This window comes from Apiotrichum porosum (genome assembly GCF_003942205.1).
Source record: "Apiotrichum porosum strain DSM 27194 chromosome Unknown scaffold_10, whole genome shotgun sequence".
Taxonomy (NCBI): domain Eukaryota; kingdom Fungi; phylum Basidiomycota; class Tremellomycetes; order Trichosporonales; family Trichosporonaceae; genus Apiotrichum; species Apiotrichum porosum.
This window is the reverse complement of record NW_021167117.1, coordinates 644104-662462: the sequence shown is the minus strand read 5'-3', so window position 1 is coordinate 662462 and position 18359 is coordinate 644104. Positions and strand designations below refer to the sequence as shown.

At 58.5% G+C, this 18359-nt stretch overlaps 8 protein-coding genes and 1 non-coding gene across 9 annotated transcripts; 3 read left to right on the top strand and 6 right to left on the bottom strand.

The window, feature by feature from the left end:
* Positions 1-111: 111 nt before the first annotated feature.
* Positions 112-1698, bottom strand: EHS24_001371 (uncharacterized protein; the record flags this gene model as incomplete). Its single annotated transcript, XM_028617169.1, has 4 exons — positions 112-221; positions 291-1250; positions 1305-1520; positions 1581-1698. The coding sequence occupies 4 exons, from the start codon at positions 1696-1698 to the stop codon at positions 112-114; spliced, it is 1404 nt and encodes a 467-aa protein (XP_028474476.1).
* Positions 1699-2127: 429 nt separating this feature from the next.
* Positions 2128-2604, top strand: EHS24_001370 (uncharacterized protein; the record flags this gene model as incomplete). The annotated part of the gene is made up of 2 exons (XM_028617168.1): positions 2128-2211; positions 2296-2604. 2 exons carry the CDS (start codon positions 2128-2130, stop codon positions 2602-2604), a joined length of 393 nt encoding a protein of 130 aa, XP_028474475.1.
* A 518-nt stretch (positions 2605-3122) lies between these two features.
* Positions 3123-4992, bottom strand: EHS24_001369 (uncharacterized protein; the record flags this gene model as incomplete). The annotated part of the gene is made up of 2 exons (XM_028617167.1): positions 3123-4747; positions 4821-4992. The coding sequence occupies 2 exons, from the start codon at positions 4990-4992 to the stop codon at positions 3123-3125; spliced, it is 1797 nt and encodes a 598-aa protein (XP_028474474.1).
* A 459-nt stretch (positions 4993-5451) lies between these two features.
* Positions 5452-6890, top strand: EHS24_001368 (uncharacterized protein; the record flags this gene model as incomplete). The annotated part of the gene is made up of 3 exons (XM_028617166.1): positions 5452-5686; positions 5740-6340; positions 6461-6890. The coding sequence occupies 3 exons, from the start codon at positions 5452-5454 to the stop codon at positions 6888-6890; spliced, it is 1266 nt and encodes a 421-aa protein (XP_028474473.1).
* A 368-nt stretch (positions 6891-7258) lies between these two features.
* Positions 7259-7338, bottom strand: EHS24_001367. Its single transcript has one exon. It is a non-coding gene; the product is annotated as a tRNA-Gly (tRNA).
* Positions 7339-7914: 576 nt separating this feature from the next.
* Positions 7915-8889, bottom strand: EHS24_001366 (uncharacterized protein; the record flags this gene model as incomplete). The annotated part of the gene is made up of 3 exons (XM_028617165.1): positions 7915-7986; positions 8056-8452; positions 8501-8889. The coding sequence occupies 3 exons, from the start codon at positions 8887-8889 to the stop codon at positions 7915-7917; spliced, it is 858 nt and encodes a 285-aa protein (XP_028474472.1).
* Positions 8890-12454: 3565 nt separating this feature from the next.
* TRPB2 (Tryptophan synthase beta chain 2) lies at positions 12455-13885 on the bottom strand (the record flags this gene model as incomplete). Its single annotated transcript, XM_028617164.1, has 5 exons — positions 12455-12692; positions 12754-13099; positions 13154-13476; positions 13521-13705; positions 13769-13885. The coding sequence occupies 5 exons, from the start codon at positions 13883-13885 to the stop codon at positions 12455-12457; spliced, it is 1209 nt and encodes a 402-aa protein (XP_028474471.1).
* Positions 13886-15241: 1356 nt separating this feature from the next.
* EHS24_001364 (uncharacterized protein) lies at positions 15242-16253 on the top strand (the record flags this gene model as incomplete). The annotated part of the gene is made up of 5 exons (XM_028617163.1): positions 15242-15365; positions 15505-15552; positions 15617-15710; positions 15817-15987; positions 16052-16253. 5 exons carry the CDS (start codon positions 15242-15244, stop codon positions 16251-16253), a joined length of 639 nt encoding a protein of 212 aa, XP_028474470.1.
* A 944-nt stretch (positions 16254-17197) lies between these two features.
* On the bottom strand, positions 17198-18280 carry EHS24_001363 (uncharacterized protein; the record flags this gene model as incomplete). Its single annotated transcript, XM_028617162.1, has 1 exon — positions 17198-18280. One exon carries the CDS (start codon positions 18278-18280, stop codon positions 17198-17200), a length of 1083 nt encoding a protein of 360 aa, XP_028474469.1.
* Positions 18281-18359: the final 79 nt, after the last annotated feature.

Sequence of the window (18359 nt, the reverse complement as noted above, 5' to 3'; positions counted from 1 at the left end):
ACTACGCGACCATTGCAACCTCACTGAACTGCGATAATAGGTTCACATTCCTTGCCCCCGCACAACATGGCCAATCCTTCTCCACTGCGCAAGCCCCACGAAATAATTCTACTACAGGTGCAGCCATCCACTGGCCTTGAGCGCAAGACCTCCCTTGACCAGACCGTAACCCACACCGCCGACAATCAAGAGGAGGACTGGCAGTGCAGCAGACAAGACACCTGGATGGATGTTAGTACGACTCCCTCTCGGTGAATTTCCAACTGGACCCCGTTGGGGGTGTTACTCACTTCCGCCAAAGAAGTCGATGCGCTGACCAGGGTGCTGGTACAGCTTGCGGGCCTTGATCTTGGCCAGCTCGTCGAGGGACGCCGCACTCTGCGGGGGCTGGACGTCACCGCGAAGGCGGCTGATCTCGACGTTCGCCTGCAGCGTAAAGCTGAACTCGTCCTTGCCGTTGACGTAAGGGCCGAGAGCAAGCGCCTCGGCAGGGATCGAGTTGAGGTAGACGTTCTGGACGTTCTTGAGGAAGTTGAAGGCGTAAGAGCCAAAGGAGTGGGCAGCAAACACGTAGGCGGCAGCGGGGGCGGCGACGTCGTCGGTGACAAAGTCGAGGGCCTGGTCGATAGAGCGCACAGTGTAGACGGGGAGGAAGGAAGGGAAGCCGGCGCGCTGGCCAGCAAGGAAAGCGCGGGTCGAGGGCTTGTTCTCGAACAGCTCGGTAAGCTCGGGCTTGATGTGCGACGGGAGAGCAGCCGAGAGAGCAGACAGGAGCGGCGCAACGAGGTTTTCGTGGGCGAGCACATAAGTGGGAGTGCCGAGCGACGCGCTGCGCACAGTCACGACAGCAGCAATGTTCTGGGCGACGGCAGTAATAGAGCTGGGGACGTAACCGGCTTCCTGCTGCTTGGGGGTGAGGGGCTTGGCGCCGGGAAGGGCACTCTGGTCCACAATGACGGGGACGGGGGCAGTGGCCACTGGGTGGACCGAGACGGGACCGGAAGAGGTGGACACGGTCAGAGATGCGGGCAGGCGGTCAGCGGGTCCCACAAGGGCGGTGAGTTGAGGAAGCTCGCCGTCGCCCAAGAGCTTGGCGGGAGACGCGGTCCACAGAAGAGCGTAGGCTTCCTGGTCGATACGGGAGGTGAACTTTGCAGGAACGATGATGGAGCCAGGAGCAGCAATGATGACAGCAGGGTTACCGTCGATAATGGCCTCAGTGAGGGGCACAGCCCAGCTGGCCAATGGGTCTGGCAGTCAGTTAGTATGCGGGTCCTGAGCATTGTGTGCGTGGCTGTACTCACGAGCAACATCACCGACGATAGCGACAACTCCGGCCGCGCGCTTCCTTCCCTTGCCACCTCGTGTGTCCTTGAGAGTCTGCTCCTTTGCAAACTCGCCTGGGAGGTCGGTCGAGAGACGCAACAGCGTGGCGGAGATGTATCGCAGAACCTCGGCCAGCTCGAGACGGAGGGATGCATCGGCGTGCGCTGCCTTGGTTCCCTCGGTTTGGAGCATGTCTGCGATGCGAACGTGTCAACGGCTGTAGGGCGAGGATGATGAGAGTCAATGCTACCTACCAAAGATGGCATACAGCGTCTTGTGCTTCCAGGCAAGGTTGTCACAGCGACCATCGACGTATGCGCCGTGCGCCTGGGCAACCGCAGCCTGGAGTCCCTCACGTGTGGTATTGGACATGATTGATGTGGGTGGGTTTCGTGTTGGAAAGTGAACAACTAGAGAAGATGAACTAGGGAACGGCAACCAGCGAGCGGGGAACTATTTACATAAACCGCAACCCCGGCACCCCGGTACCCCGGGCCAACCATGCATGGGACAATGCGCTCGTGGGCACTCTCGACCTCGGTCGGTGTCGGCTGGAGAGCTGTGGTGGAGCAAAGGCGTCCAGCAAGCCGACTGCGGTATATGCCGGAAGTCACCGGATGCCTCACGTCCATCCCGCCGAACAGCGAGAACCTAACGTTAACCACTCCATCGGCCATCGCCCGTGCTTTTGCTGACCGAGCAGCGCGCAGGCCGAGTCGTGGGTTAGTCGCCCAAAAGTCAGACAATGCATGCGACGATGACAGCTGTGACTTCCGACAACGACTACTATCTCAGAAAACAATGATTCTGCGCGTCCGTTCACCGCTCGGTATGGCGCGTTTTGACGTTAGCGAGGAGGACAGCGTGACCGCGCTCCGAGGCAAGGTGAGTCACTGGATCACTGGTGTCCAACCAGGCATGTCGAATTCGGTGGGCCGTCCTTCCTTGACTTTGGCTGACTCTCTGTAGATCCTGGCGCAGTGGCCCGACCTCGCCTCCTCGTCCTGGTCGCTCCGTCTCGAAGGCCCACGAGGCCAACTTCCTTCCGCGCGGGGAAACACCAACCTCCTCGCCTCCACTGCAGCGACCGCGCCAGTCTCCGCTCTCGATCTGCGCCACGGCGACATGGTCTACCTCGACGTCCAGCGGGACGCTCCCCACCCAGTCCCTGTGGCAAGGACTGCGCCTGGCGAGGCGGTGGTCTTACCCCGTGCCGCGTGGTTGGGGAGCCATGCGAATCTCTGGGCGTTCATGAGGGACTATTTGTTCTGGAAGTAGACGTCAACATCGCATTTTCATGTCCGAGTTTCTATATAAATAATGTTGTATGGGTTAACAACTGTGTGTTCTTTATGAGGGTGGGTAATGGTGATGTCACGATGTAATGTCTACATGCCTACGTATGGACCGCTTTGCAAGCATGTGAGATCAGCGAGGAGTGGAGCGGTTACAACGCGGAAATCTCCCGGAACAAAACGTGTAAATTCCTACGAGCATGTGTGCATCACCAATGGCATTAGAAGGTCAAGGAGAGCAGGGGCAGTGCAAGGCTTCTTTGAGTTGCAAATGAGTATACATGGGCATGATTGTGTACCTATATGATGTCTATGCTTGTGGGTCGAACTTGTGAGGATGGTCAAGGTGTGGGGCGGGCAAACGACCAACGTGACATAACCACTACAGCCCCGCATGAAGCAACCCGCCATGATTCCAAATGCAGCACATTGTAGACAGGTCTTGGTTCGACAACAATGCATTCAACTAATCCGAGATCTAACCAGACACTTTTATCTTCTCTAGACAATAGGCACCTTGACCCACGACTTGTCCTCGCCACCGACGTGCAGGACGTTGACACCGCCCAGGTCCGACTCGTTACGGTCCTCGGGATCCTTGTGCTGGAACAGACCCGAGCCCTGGGTGTCGCCAGTGGACACCTCGAAGACGAGCTTGCCGCCCTTGTCGATGACGCATGCAGTGGGCCAAATCTCGACCAGGAGCTCGTACTTGGTCTCGGGCTCGAGGTACGAGACGTCGGTCGAGCGGTACTCGCGGTAAGGGAGGTACTCCTTGTGCACTGGCGATGCCTCGTTGATCGCACGGAGCGAGCCACGCAGCCAACCCTTGGCGAGGGGGACCGGGTCACCGGCGGTACCGGTGTAGAAGACCTCCTTGCCGTCAGGACCAATGTGGCGGAGGGTGACGAAGACGTCAATGTCGCGAGGGGCGGTGCCGTCCGCGCGCTTCTTGACCGAGTAGACGAGGTTGGCGGTGGGGTGGCCGGCAATCTCGGTCTCCTTGTCGAACTGGACCTCGAAGGAGATGGGGTCCGCCTTGCCCAATGCCTCGAGCTCAAAGGTACCGGCCTCGGCGACGGGGGCAGTGGTGAGGCCTCCCGAAGGGGTGAGGTTGAACTGCTCGTACACGGTACGGGCGATGGGCCACTCGTTCTCGTGACGCGCCTTGAAGGTTGCCTCGGCCTCGTTCGAGTTGAAGCCAGGGTTGCCCTTGCGGACCAAGAGCGACACGGCGGGCTTCTTGGCGTTGGGTCCCTCCTTCCAACCCTCGGGGTCCTCGTCCCTCAGCCAAGCGTCCAGGAAGGACTTTTGCAGTTGGACGTAGTGGGGAAGGTAGAAGGGAAGGTCGTGACGGCCCGAGATGAAGTGGAGCCACTTGTTCTTGCTGCCGGCCTGCATGTAGCCCATGACGTTGCCACGGAGGTGGAGGAGGATACCGCCCAGGTTGGCAACCGAGAGGACGGGCACCTCAATGTCGCTGAGGTTGTAGACACGCGAGTTGTGGTACGGCTGGTCGAGGTAACGGTTCACGCGGTTGTCGACGGTCTGGTCGTTGCGGAGGGCGACGAGCTCCTCAGTGCTGAGCTCGCCCTCAAGGCACTCGGGGCCCACCGCGGGGCCCTCCCAGCCGTGGAAGCGGCGAGGGGTCTTGACGCCGTTGCCGTACTGCATGATGCCGACCTGGTTGTTCCACCAGAAGCGCACAAACACGTCCGAGTAGATACCTCCGTGACGCACACGGTCGCGGTAGTAGTCGGTCATGCCCTCCCATGGGATGATGCAGGCGAGACCCTTGGGCTTGCGCGCAGCGACGCGCCACTGCGAACCGCCGTAGTACGAGATACCGACGAGACCAATCTTGCCGCTCGACCAGGGCTGGTCGGCAGCCCACTCGATGACCTCGGCAAAGTCAGACGAGGTCTGGTCCGACATGGTGTCGAGGTATCCGTAGGAAGAGCCGAGACCACGCTCGTCGGCGCGCACCACGACGTAGCCGTGCTTGGTCCAGTACTCGGGGTGAGGGGTCTCCCAGGCCGAGTTGTGCGACTTCTGCTCGTCGGGGATCTCGTTGTAGGAAGGAGTGTGGAACGACGAGTAAGGAATGTCCTTGCCGTAAGGTCCGTCTACAGTGTGTCAGCTAAGTGCGACTGGGAAATGTCTGATGCTCTCGAGCCACCAGCCCTTCAACAAACTCACAAGTCATGAGGACGGGGTAGCGGCCGGGGGCCTTGGGGCGGTAGACGTTGGCACGCACGAGGCCCTTGCCGTCCTTCAGGGGGACATCGACGTTCTTCTCAACAACCATGTCACCCTCCTCTGTGACGGTAAGGAGGGCGTTGGCGCCGGGAACAGGCATGGGGATGGGCATTGTGTAATTGAGAAAGGGGTGACTGGAGGAGGTGACTACTCTATCTCGGAGGGGTGTGAGGCTTACAAGTGTCCTCCGTACGGCCCACATGAACTATAAGTACAACTGATACGTTGTGGCCGAGCTCGGTGCTGGGCGATGCCCGGGGGACGCTGCGTGTCGGACTGATGATGCCCCGAGCACCGAACATGTGGTCGCCTCGGTGACTTTCAGCACAGCGGATCGGATGTTCGGATTCTTCTTGTCCATCCACCGAGGGCGGTTATCTCAAGAGTTAGATTCCCGGACTCCCGGTCCTTGAGGACCGGTGTGTGCCCCACACCGAGCGCTCGGACGGCTGTATGCTGCTACACGCCCCCACAATGGGAACACGCGTGCCATATGCTGCTGCATCTATATAGCCGCAAGAGGTGCATGCAACCAACTATCTCCCAACACACACCGAAACTTCCTGCTGCAATGACCAACGAAACCGCCCCTCTCAAGGTCACCATTGTCGGTGCCGGCCTCGGTGGCCTCGCTGCCGGCCTCGCCCTCCGCCCATTCTGTGAGGTGACCATCCTCGAGTCCACCGCCTTCCTCGGCGAGATCGGTGCCGCAGTCCACCTCGGCCCCAACGCACACCGCATCCTCAAGAAGTACGGTGCCGACCTCATCGGTCACGGTGCCGTGCCTTGCAGGTCGTTCCAGGAGTGTAAGTTGCCAAGAGAGGGAAAGATGGGAGACACTTTGGCTGATCCTCATCAGGGCGTGCTAGGGATGACAAGCTCATGATGGCCTTCGAGCACGACCCTCTGGCCCAAGTCGGCATCGAGTGGGCCCTCTGCCACCGTGCCGACCTTCAGCAGGAGTTGTACGACCTGGCCATCAGCACCACTGGTGAGGGTATTCCCTGCAAGATTATCTTCAACACCTCCGTGGTCTCATGTGACGCCGACAACGCTACTGTCACCACCGCCGACGGAACGGTTTACCAGTCCGACGTGGTTGTTGGTGCCGATGGCATCAAGTCGGCTGTCCGCCCCAGCGTCATCGGCGACACCCATTTCCGTGCCGTCCCCTCAGGTCACTCGGCGTACCGTGGTCTCCTCAAGGCCGAGCACATCAACGCCAACCCTGAGCTCAAGGAGATGGGTCTTCTCAACGGTCGTCTGTTGATCGTTGACGGCGGTGACCACCGTCTCGTGTGCTACCCTACCCGCAACCAGACTCTGCTCAACTACGTTGCCATCCTCCCCGACACTGGTCTCCACGAGCTTTCGGAGGAGAAGTGGAGCGCCCGCGGTGACGTTGCTTCTCTTGTCAAGTCGTTCTCGAAGTTCCCCCAGCGCTTCCAGGACCTCCTTTCGTGAGTTCCCCTGGGGTACCCCATCACCCCCGCATTCCGCAACCATCCTTTTCTTCCCTCCACACTTCCCCACTCCTCCGCTAGGAGACCCCGCCCACCGAACAGCAGCTGACATACCAGCCTCACCGAGACCTGTGGTCTCTGGCAGCTCCGTGACCAGGACCCCCTCGACAAGTGGGTCAAGGGCCGCACCATCATCATCGGCGACGCCGCCCACGCCATGCTTCCCCACCAGGGCCAGGGTGCCTCCCAGGCCATCGAGGACGGCGAGGCGCTCTCGGCGTTCCTGCGTGGCGTCTCGGCCGCCGACGTCCCCAAGGCCCTCGACCACGTCTTCAACGTCCGTTACCGCCGCGCAACCTATGCCCAGGAGATCTCCAGGGGTGCCGGTCTCGGTGAGATGAGGAAGAAGTATGTCGCCAAGCTCGGCCAGCCCGAGGAGGACATGGACGCACCACTCAACCCCAGCCAGCACCAGAAGTTTGTGTGGGGCTACTTTGGTGCCGCCGAATGGGAGAAGACCAAGCCCGACTGGGTCATCACCGAGTAAATGGGGTCAGCGGGGATGGGAGATTCATAGCGATCATGCAGCTGGGTTCTTGTGCAGCTTTTGGCGTGCTCGCTACGTGCGCTGTCGTTCATCAGGCGTCGAGAAAGTGCACCTCGGTATGTGTAGACAGCCAAGCCCAATAAGACGAAGTCTGGCACAGCCGGTTCCGTGCGGCGAAAGGCAGATCTCAGAGCGGGAACTGAAGATTGCCACTTGCGTCAAGAGCATGTTAGTCTGTTTCACTTTCGTCGATCCCGCCACAATGTGGCACTCGACACTCTTCATCGACGATCTCTGACATCTCAACTCTTTCAACATCCTTCTGGACGATGCACATGCAAAAGCACAATGTAGCATGGCAAAAGATATACACCGTAAGGGAGTCGAACCCCTGCCGCGTCGAGATTGCACGTGGCAACGACGCATGATACCGTTTCACCAACGGTGTTTTGATATTCTTGCATTTCGCCATATGTGGATGAAACTACCTACGCTTTCTTCTTGTCCTTCCTTACAGGAACAACACATTTTAAGCACTGTGGGTACTTCAGGAACAACCCAGAGAGTATCTAATGGCCTGGGCACTGAAACAGCCCGGCACTCATTGGCTGATTGCCATGACGAGACACCTTCACGAGGGGCATCACGGGGGGCACCCCGATGTTGCACCTTTCGCTTTTTCCAGCCCCTTATCTTCACGAACTATGACATCGTAATGTAGTAACGGCAAGTCATGCAGCATAACACCAGGAATGTCGATGACTGGTCGGCCCATTTCGTTTCACACAATCATTCTCAAACTCCGATGGCTTTCATTAGTTGGGGCTTTGCAGCCGGCACAATTGCAACTCTTGCGCCTCTATAGGGAGTCTGGAAAACAATTGTTCTGCATCTGCATCGGCCTACATGTACATTGCCAACAGAAAAGTCCGTACCGCTCGCTGGTTTGAAAGGTGACCGCTAACACGTGTGGTGCCGTTGTCGCCCTTGTGACTTCCGTCATTCGTACCGTGGGGCGAGTAGCTTAACACCAATTGCACGAGCCGTGGGGGTTGTAGTGGGGAGGGTACCCCTCTTCGTGCCAGCCAGCATAGTTCTGAGAAAGATGGTGAGTAAATGGAAACTATACTGCATTTATCGGGAATTTTTCAGTATTTAAACTTACCCAGTAGCCACCGCCGGGGCGGATGAGGCAGCCGCTCCAGCGACGCCAGCCGTGGAAGAAGGAGCCACCCTTACCGCCGATGAGGGCACCGAGAAGGAGGCCAAAGGTACGCTCCTCCTGAGGCTCAGTGAGGCCGTCCGCGTCGCGCTTGGAAGCACCAGTGTACTCTCCCTCATGGAAGTTGCCAGACTTGTCCATCCAACCGCCAGGGCCGATGAGGACGTCACCCTGGACCTCGAAGAGGTCGTTCAGGCCACCAGCAGCAGCGCCGAGGGGCGAGTTGTCGCCGCCACGGGCCGTGACGGCCGAGTCGTCCATGTCGCGGCGCCACCACGACGAGTGACCGTACGGGTTGTAGCCCCAAGGGTAGCCGTACTTGTGGAAGCCATAGCAGTCCCTGGTGTTGTAAGCATGGCATCCTGGAGCGCTATTGAAGTGTACTCACCACCAACCTCCCCTAGGGCGGATGATGCAGCCGTTCCAGTAGCGCCAGCCGCTAAGGCAGAAGCGGGCCTTGCCGAAGAGGAGGGCCCCAAGAAGGAGGCCACGCTCCTCGACGTTAGGGGAGACGTCCGCCTCGCGCTTGGCGACACCGGTGTACTCGCCCTCGTGGAAGTTGCCCTGCTTGTCGAGCCAGCCCCCAGGACCGATCAGGACGTCGCCCTTAACCTCGAAGAGGTCGTTGAGACCGCCAGCAGCGGCACCGAGAGGCGAGTTGTCGCCGCGGGCGTCCAGGTCGGCGTCACGAGCAACAACAGCATTGTCATTGAGCGGAGCGGCGCTCGTGAACGCAAGGAGCGGGAGAAGGAGAAGGGCCACCTTGGAGGGAAGCATTGTGTCAGAGTCGAAGTTGGTAGGCGAGAAGATAAGTGTGGTGTCTGCTGGAAAGTTCTTGATGGGATGAGGGCCTCCAGACGTGCAAATGGACCCCTTATATACCTTTCAGAGCAATGAGATGATTGGCAACATGTGTATCGTGCTAACGGTGTCGGAACATGTCATCAGCAACGACTGCTGCGCCCCCGTCCAGTGACTGTCCACTACGCGTTCTCAGTTCCGTCCGCCATTGCCAAGCGCAACAGTTGTTTCCAATCGCTCTCCCGCGAGATGAGGATGTACCTTCTTGTTGTGGGAAGCCGTTCCCGTGGTCCCCGGAAGTCTTGACCTGAGGCTCGCTGACCCGTTCGAGGAACAACACATGGATGATGGAGTGCTGGCCGCTGCGGCTCGGTGGAGCCACAATCCAGCCTTTGCGTCGAGGCCACAATCTCATCTCTCCCGCGGCCGTAACAGCGAAATACACCCTATATTGTCTGTAACTGCTGGAAACCGCTTGTTCAGGTTAGACTGGTTCGCCAATATGTGAGGCAGGCCAGGTGAAAGTCAGCAAGACCAGTGGAGTAGTGGCCGAACATTGACGGCGATGAACACGGCGGACGGCCCAGCAAATCCTAGGTACCCGATTGCAGGATTGTACGAGAGACACACCTAGTGCCTTATCGCGTGTAACAAAACCGATACCGAGAACGGGACGCGCGTCCGCGCATGCAGACTGGTTAGCCCGATGTCCAAACAGCGGCTTGCTTGGCACGTTTCAGTTGTTGCTACTGGGCGCTACTCGCCAATACACCATCGCCCACTAGTGCTCCCAGCCTTTCAGGCGATGAACACGGACTGTCGTGATCATTGCGTCTCGGCGCTCCCCGCCGCTTGGCTCCGATAGAAGGCGCGTAATGAGACTAGAACCGGCAACGCAGACCCCTAGAATATGATTGCGGCCGACCAGTGCAACGGTCCCACTGTTATCGATATGGAGCGCTTTTCAGGCGGCCAGTCTTCCTTTACTGCGCACTGAAATGCCTGGTGATCTTGCCGGAGACTCGGGCTTGAGAATACAACAGCGTGACGATCCGCATACTTTTGTGTTGTGAGGGTATCTACGATCCGCAGCAATCCGCAGTTCCAGCACCAGTGACCGTTCACTGACCAACCTTGAGGTCTGTCATGAACGTCGACCCTCCCGTCTTTCCGTCCCTTGCGTTAATATGTAGCAACCATGAAGACGGCGTGCTTTACATTGTCCTGTGCACCACATGACGTTCATTGCATATCCTTCACTGTTACTATGCATTGCCACCAGCTGAGCGCCTGTCTTTCCAAGAGCGTTGTGTCAGACGGAGGTGCGGGCGGGAGTGAAACTGCCGTAAACAGCACTGTTCCGTCTAGATCCGCCAAGATAACGGCACAGTTCACTGGAACGAAACCGTATCTGCATATCGTCCTGAACCTGTCCTGTTCTTGCCACTAGTGGTCTTTGAGGGATGTTGTGCCAGACGGTCTGGGCGCAAGTGTACCTCGCAGCCCCCAAGCTAGCCAACTGGCCCGTTCCAACGTAAGGATAACGCTGGAATACTACCTGCTGTGCCTGCTGAAGGATCGGATCTAATGTTCATATATGTGGGCAGTCATGTTCAGGTGGACATGCGGTAGCAGGTTAACGAGTGCTGCCATCACATGGGCCTGGCGAACGTTGAAGCCCACCCAGCCACCTTGCCCAAGGTATTTTGCAACTCCACAACTGCCAAACAGCGTGCCATCGTCAGCCGAGATCGTTCACCCAGCCATCATAGACGTTTCTCGTAAACAAACGCCACTGGCCGCGAGATATTGGGTCCGCAGTGCCAACTAAGAGCAACAGCGACACCGACCTCCTTGATCAATGTATCACATCGCAGCTCACAGGATCACAGACCACCACACGCAGGTCACCATGCCATCCCCCCACCCAAGTACCTTTGTGCGGAACCCCAAGTCATGAATGATGATCAGGTTCGGGATCGGCTCCGACGGGCACCGCCGGCAGCGGCCTGCTGGCCGTTGGCCGGATCCTGTGGCGTGCACTGCAGGAATCCGGAGAGTGCGTAGAATCCGGAGGCGAACGGTCCGGAACTCGGAACTCGAAACTCGGGAGCGAGGAGTGTGAGCGACCCGAAGAGGCTGGAATGGTGTTTGGCATGCCATCATGACGTGGTCAGGGAGCTGGGGTTGTGCCGTTCTCGCTTCGATGATGGTGTTGCTATCAAGTCTCCGCGGTACGGCCAGCTGCCACCTCGCACCTCGTACTCATTGGGTGCTGCGGTGGCTGAGGAAGAGCAGGTTGTCCACTGCCCACGGGCGATGCCACCTCACCTACAGTCCGGAGCGGAGATTGGGATCCCTGCGAGAGACAGAGCATGCCGAGTACGAACGCAATGGGCGCTGGGTTCCTCCGGGAAACAGTCCGCATAGGCCACGGGAGAGGTGGCTCCCACTGCACGTGTGGCTCCTTGAGCAGCACTTGGTCAGGGTGAGAATGTCGCTCCGTTTTAGAGTGATGCTGAGATCCATGTGCCCCATGGGAAGATGGCTGATGAACCACTACAGCCACGGGCGATTGTTGTAAACACGACAGCGCGTGGTCTGTAGTGGGCGTGCGGTAGCCAATGTGTGAGACAAGTTTCCCAGATAGTGGTACCAAACAGACAGGAACAGCATACCAGTGGCTTTGGAAACTGCAGCCCCGACGTTGTGGACTCAACCATAGCCCACTTGCGGTTCTCATCAGCAGGAGGCACTGCATTGTTCATGTCCATAGCTTCCTGTTCCTCGAGTGCTGTACCGTTGCAGGAGCAGCCCGCCCACTGGATGGACGCCATCATGTGCAGTGAGCAATGCGACCACATATCCGGCAGTGATGACGATAAGGTTTGCTTGGCGCCTGGGCGAAACACACCGGGTTTTGGCTGGGCTTCCTCCAACGGCAACCATCGGGACCACCACATGACACCCACATGTCAGAAGTAGCAAGTTTGGGCTGTCAGGTACCCTGCATGCGCTGCCGATGCACTCGTCATCAACACACCGAGCCCGCTGAATCCATGCCGTGCTTGCTTGATTGCTTGCTTGCTGGACACTGCGGGATGCGGAATGCCGTACACCCGGGATCAAACCTCCAGCATCCCGTTGTGGCGGGTCATTGTTAATGTCCCGCTCAAGTGTGAGAAGAAATGGCTAGTCCTCCGTTCAGACTTCCCGGCTGCGCGGAGATGTGTGCGGTGGGGACTCATTGGCAAAGAAATGGAGTGGTCGACGTCAGCTGCGCTCCAGGCAAGTTTACGGGGTCTCCATGGTCGCCGATATGAGCTGCCACATCGCCCACCCTGCTATAGAGATTGCGCATGCGTTGTCACCAGGTTGTCAGAGTCGACTTGAGTGAGTCAAGAACAGTTGCCCATGGTTCCAGGACCTGGAGTGGCTGCATATACTTGCTCCCTTCTCTTCTTCTTCATTTACAACGCCGGGCCGTACTCGCACTGCAAGTCCGTTTGCCGGTTCTCGTGACCCCCGAAAGAGACATCGTTTAGATACCGAGGAGGTTGGCCACGTAGTCGACGTCCTTGTCACCACGGCCCGAGAGGTTGATGAGAATGGTCTCGTCCTTGCCGAGGGTAGGGGCAGTCTTGATGGCCCAGGCAACGGCATGGGCAGACTCGAGGGCGGGGATAATACCCTCCACACGCGACAGCGTCATGAACGCGTCGAGCGTCTGCTTGTCGGTGGCTGACTGGTAGTCGACGCGGCCCAGGTCCTTCAGGTAACTGGACGTGAGTCAGCACATGCTTTTACGAGGTATTTCCTCCACAGCTCCTCTCTGCTCACCTGTGCTGGGGCGCGACACCAGGGTAGTCGAGGCCAGACGCAATCGAGTGGACGGCCGCAGGGTTGCCCTCGGCGTCCTCGAGCACGTAGCACTTCATGCCGTGGATCGCGCCGGGCTTGCCCTTGGTGAGCGTGGCCGCGTGTTGACCGAGGGTCTCAATGTCCTTGCCAGCTGGCTCGACGCCGATGAGGTGCACATCGTCCTGGAGGAAGGCGGTGAACATGCCCATGGCGTTGGAGCCACCACCGACGCAGGCAACGATGTGGTCGGGCAGCTTGCCGTTGGAGGCAAGGAACTGCTCGCGCGCCTCGCGACCCACGATGGCCTGGAAGTCGCGAACCATGGCTAAGGACGTCAGTCACGGGATGTTCCCTGTTCGCAACCATCCAGTAGACTTACCAGGGAAGGGGTGGGGGCCGACGACACTGCCGATAGCGTAGATGTACTCGGTGGGGTCCTTGAGGTACTCCTCAAAGGCGCTGTCGACGGCCTCCTTGAGGGTCGCCTGGCCAGCAGTGACTGACACGAGCTTGCAGCCCAGAATCTTCATCTTGGTGACGTTCGGGTGCTCCTTCTCAATATCCACAGCTCCCATGTGGATCTCGCAGGGGATACCCACAAGAGCACAGGCAGTCGCAAGGGCAACACCGTGCTGGCCCGCACCAGTCTCGGCGATCACCTTCTTCTTGTTCATGAACTTGGCCAGGAGAGCCTCACCAAGGCTGTAGACGTCAGTAACAAAAGTTGCAACACACAAAGGACATACCAGTGGTTGATCTTGTGCGCGCCCGTGTGGTTGAGGTCCTCGCGCTTGAGGTAGATCTGGGCGCCGCCGAGCTGCTCGCTGAGACGCTTGGCGTGGAAGATGGGCGAAGGGCGGCCAACGTAGGTGGCATTGAGGTCGGCGAGCTCCTTCTGGAACTCTTCGGTCTTGGAAATCTTGTCATAAGCCTATTTTGGTGTGAGGGTTAGCGAATGATAACAAAAACAAATGGGGTGTGTTGTGTTGCCCACCTCGCTGATGTCGTCCATGGCCTTTTTGAGATGGGGAGGGACAAGCTGGCCGCCGTAGGGGCCAAACATGCCCTCCGCATCGGGCATAGCCGCAAATTCAAACTTGGCTTGGGTCATTTTTGCAGTGTGTCCTGGCTGGTTTAGAAGGTGGACGAGAGAGATGAAGGGTGACGCGACAAGCGCTTGCACCCAGCGTGGCTGGGTCGAGTCGTGTGGGTGAAACGGGCCGTCGGGAAAGCTCCCGATCCGATCGAGCCGATCAGCAGCAGAGAGAGATCCTGGGTCCGTCTTCCTACGAATAACCTTTAACTGGTAAGTCCCCACGGGGAGCCGTGGGGAACTGTCACAACCCCATCGACGCGCCTATGTCCACACCCAAGCCTTCAGGCCTACCCACAGCTTCAGGCCTGTAAGTTGTAGTCTGGAAGCAGCCTAAGAGCCGCGTTGTCTTGTTTGGATACATGCCAGGAGCGTTTGTTTGTGCATTTCCAAGAGCTGATCGTCTAAACGGAACCTAAGACACTTAGGGCCGTTATCGTATCCCTGCATCCTGTGCACACGCGCAGGAGGTGTTGCCTCGCGCACATGCGGAAACCAGTCCGCCATATGCGCATATGCCCTGTTGGAGCACATGGGTACACGCAGGTCTGACGAGAACAGTACAATAGCCTTTTGGTACTGAGCAACATCGCGGTCGCCGTCATCGCTTTATGGGAAGTCGTTGGGGGACAGTGCGCTGAAACTTCGCAGTCCTTTCTCAAGCCAGCCCGCATGCGTCTCGAGAGCAACAACACCACGCTCCTGTACCACCTCCTGAGGCGTTCCAACGCCGTTCCAACGCCGTTTCACAGCCACTTCTCTCTCGCTGCATGTCTGGTGTGTCTGGTTGGCCATGGTAGGACACTAGCACACTAGCACGACTGATTCCAGGACGTGTTGTTGACACGACGCGTTGATGTTTACAGCATGTACTGTATACATGTTTGAGCAATACATTCCCGCTACTGGGGCTGGCTCTGATATTACAGGAAAAAAAGTTGGTCGTCCCTGTTGTTGTTGTTGATGTTGCAATTCAAACGAATGATGCTTGTTCTGTCGGCTTGCCGCCATCCCCCACGGTACCACGGTCTTGGCACGCTAGGCTCAATGATCAAATGTCTAGCCTAATCTCATACGCTGAGACATGCTAACCCTGGGCTCACCACAGCGACGGTCTCACCACACTGCTCCAGCCTCCAGCCCTGCTACCAAAAAACCGCCACAGGCACTACAGCGAGAAGCTCCAAATCCGGCTTCTCAATCGTCCACCAAGTATATACACCCTACTGCGAGGCCGCATCCGGCTGTCCCACACTGCCTTTCACTGTCTGTCCTTCTCTCTCCCATCGACTCCCATTCACACCTTGATTTCTACCACTCTTCTTTCCACACGGGCCGATCTGTCTCGAGCTCGATTTCTTTGGCAACAACAACATGACCTCCCCGGCTACTTGCGTCACACCTTCTTCCTCCTTTAGCTTCTCACAGCCCCGCCCCACCTTGCTCGACACTTCTCCGGCAAACGAGCGCCCCCGTACAATGTGGACACGTCTTGCTGGTGAGCATCCATGCACACGCACTGTCAATGCGCTGGGCTACATGGTTCTTGCACATGTCCATGCCGCCGCCACCACCCCCCTTGCGCTGCAATGGTCGCTCGGTTACCACCGCCTCTACGGCCCCTGACCCACTCCCAGAACGCATCGACGGAGCAATGGTCGTTTCAGCACCCTGGCTTGAGCGTCGTGAGTACAATCTCAACGGGTTTTGGGGGGAGACTGTTAGCAACATGCACGCGCTGACCATCAGACTGCCTGGGAGTGTATGTCGTCACGGCCACGGCGGGCTGGCTCGCTGCAGGTGCGCTCTGGATGGCGGCCTACTGCGGATTCGTTCACCAACTGTAAGTAACTCTGGCTCTGCGCTGCACAGGGGGGGGGGGGGGGGGCGTGAAATGGCTGTCTTCCCCCCTCGGTGGCCCCGGCGACTGCTGTGCTGATACGTCTCAGGTGGGCGGCACCTGCAGGAAACATGGCCCTCGTCGGTGCGCTCGGTGCGAAGGGCCTGCTCGTGCTCGCAGCGGAGCGCCGCAAGGCGATAGTCTACGCCCTGACAGCAGTGCTGGGCTGGACGGCGGGACCATACGGCCTCTACCTCGCCATTCGCGACGAGTCTCTCATGTAAGTAGCAGGTAGTAGGCTGACTAGGATTGAGATCGTCCTGAGCTCCAGCTGACCACAACAGTCTTCCTGGCGCCGCCTGCCTGCTCCTCCAGCTCGGCTACCTGAGCGTGCGTGGCCTCGTCAAGCTTTCCATCTCGCCGTCCGCCTCGATCCGCCTTCCGGATGTCGAGCAGCCCGCTCCGTCTGACAAGGGCGTGGAAGTGACCGTGCAGCGCGAATACGAGCAGGACCCGCTTCAGTTTTGGACCAGGATGGCGCAGTAAGCAAAGCGAGAAGGCAGGCGAAACTCGCACTCTGGACATTTCATTCGACTTTCTGTAACATGTACCCAAAGGACACTCATTACGTCACACGCTCCCCATTCATGTAGACAGCCACATGCTATAATTGACTATTGTACGAACTCATGTTCCCCAGTACCTCCGCCGAACCTCACGGATCACCAAAATGTTTGAGTCGGGTGTAAATTCTTCGGGGGCGTCACAGCCAAACTTTGTGTAGCTCTCTCAGCCGGATGGCATAGTGCTCGCCATCTGCTGTCACCCCACCATGTCTCGCGCGTGCCGCACGCTCAATGCTGCCTGGCGACAAGTGGGGGAACATGAATGAATGCGACTGCGGCCTGTCTCACGAGCGGTTTTGGTGATCGCAACTCACCGCATTCGGCGTGGTGACGGATGACGTCATGAACGGAGATGATCCAAAGTCCGAAAACCACAGGTCACGTGATTTCCCCTGGCGTTGCACGTTGCCGCCACAAGTCTCCATAACCAGGCGTACAGGCGTGCGGGCGCGCTGCAATTGTTGCATGGTGTGTGGCCCAAAGCTCGACAAGGTAAGCTCGTCGCTGTTCGTGGCCTGTTGGTGACCCATGTTGCCCGAGGCCCTTCGAAAGGGCTCCCCTGGGGGAAGTCCCTAGAACAACAACTACCCACTATCTCTTATAGCTCGACGCCTATCCTATACAGCCTGGTCGTTGCAGCGGACCGCACATGGTTGCTGGTGGAGCAGAACATGGTCGGCACTGACTGCTACACACGCATATAGGGTACACAGGCCATGCTGGCCACAAGTTAGGCTTCTGTCATACATCTTGCTATCATTACTAGCTGCGACAATACGGTGACTAAGAATTCGACTGCAAATTGGCCGCGGGCGACTTGCCACACGGACGATCTGTGGTATATATGGTGGTGCGCTCTCTGGCTTATGCCTTCGTGTAGACGAACGGCTTGGCAATCGCGTCCCTGCCCTCTGGCAGTTCAGTCTTGCCGTCACCGTGCTTGGCGAAACGGGGGTCGGTGGCGGGGTAGATGGGCTGGTCGCTGGGCCACGGCCAACCGCCAAACTGGGTGCGACGGTACTCTGCAAAGCCCTCCTCGAGCTCCTTTTGCGTGTTCATGACGAACGGGCCGTGCTGGGCGACGGGCTCGCCAATGTCCACACCCTGGAGCACGAGGATGCGCGCCGGCTTGGGGCCGTTGGTGATGGTCAGGCGCTCCTTGGGAGCCTCCTGCAGGAAGCCGTTGTTGTCCGAGACGGCCGTGCCGGAAATGTCGACGACGGCACCGGGCTGGTGCACGTACAGCAAGCGCTGGGTGGTGTCGAGGTTGCAGGCTGGGAGCTTGATGCTGGAGCGCGGCTCCATCTCGATGAGCCAGATGGCGACGTCCGACTCGGGGTCCGCGGCGTACGAGTTGACGGGTGGGGGTGCTGGCTCGACGTTGTCAAACTTGCCGGCCATGACACGGACGGTCGCGACGCCATAGTTGTTCTCGCGCCTGACGATGGGGGTCTTTTCCTTCCAGAGCATCCAGAATTCCGGTGGCGACAGCTTCTTGGCACTGGGGAGGTTGAGCCAGACCTGATACAGCTCGAACGTGTTGCCCTTGTCCTTGTGAACAAGGGGGAACATTTCAGAGTGCGACACTCCGCGGCCGGTAGTCACCCATTGGGTGTCGCCTGCGCCATAGCGAGCGCCAGCGCCAGTCGAGTCGGCGTGGTCGACGTAGCCTTCCATGCACACCGAGACAGTCTCAAAGCCGCGGTGGGGGTGGGCAGGGAAGCCTGGAACGGTCTTGCCGTGGTACATGTTCCAGCCGGTACCAAGGTCGTTGCTCATGTCCATGCCGATGTTGCGGCCCTTGAGGAGGGAGGGGTCGGGGCCAAGGTTTGCCTCACCCTTGGGATAGGTGTCACGGTGGTGGACAACGAAGATGAAGGGGCCAACTCCACGCCAAGGATGTCCAAGGTCGACAACCCTGCCGAGGTGCTTGGTTACGGGGTTCATTATGTTGAGGTTTGGGTGCTGTGTGGGTTTGGTGGGGATGTGGTGGGGTGCTGTGGGGGTCTGCTGGTGATGTGTTCGA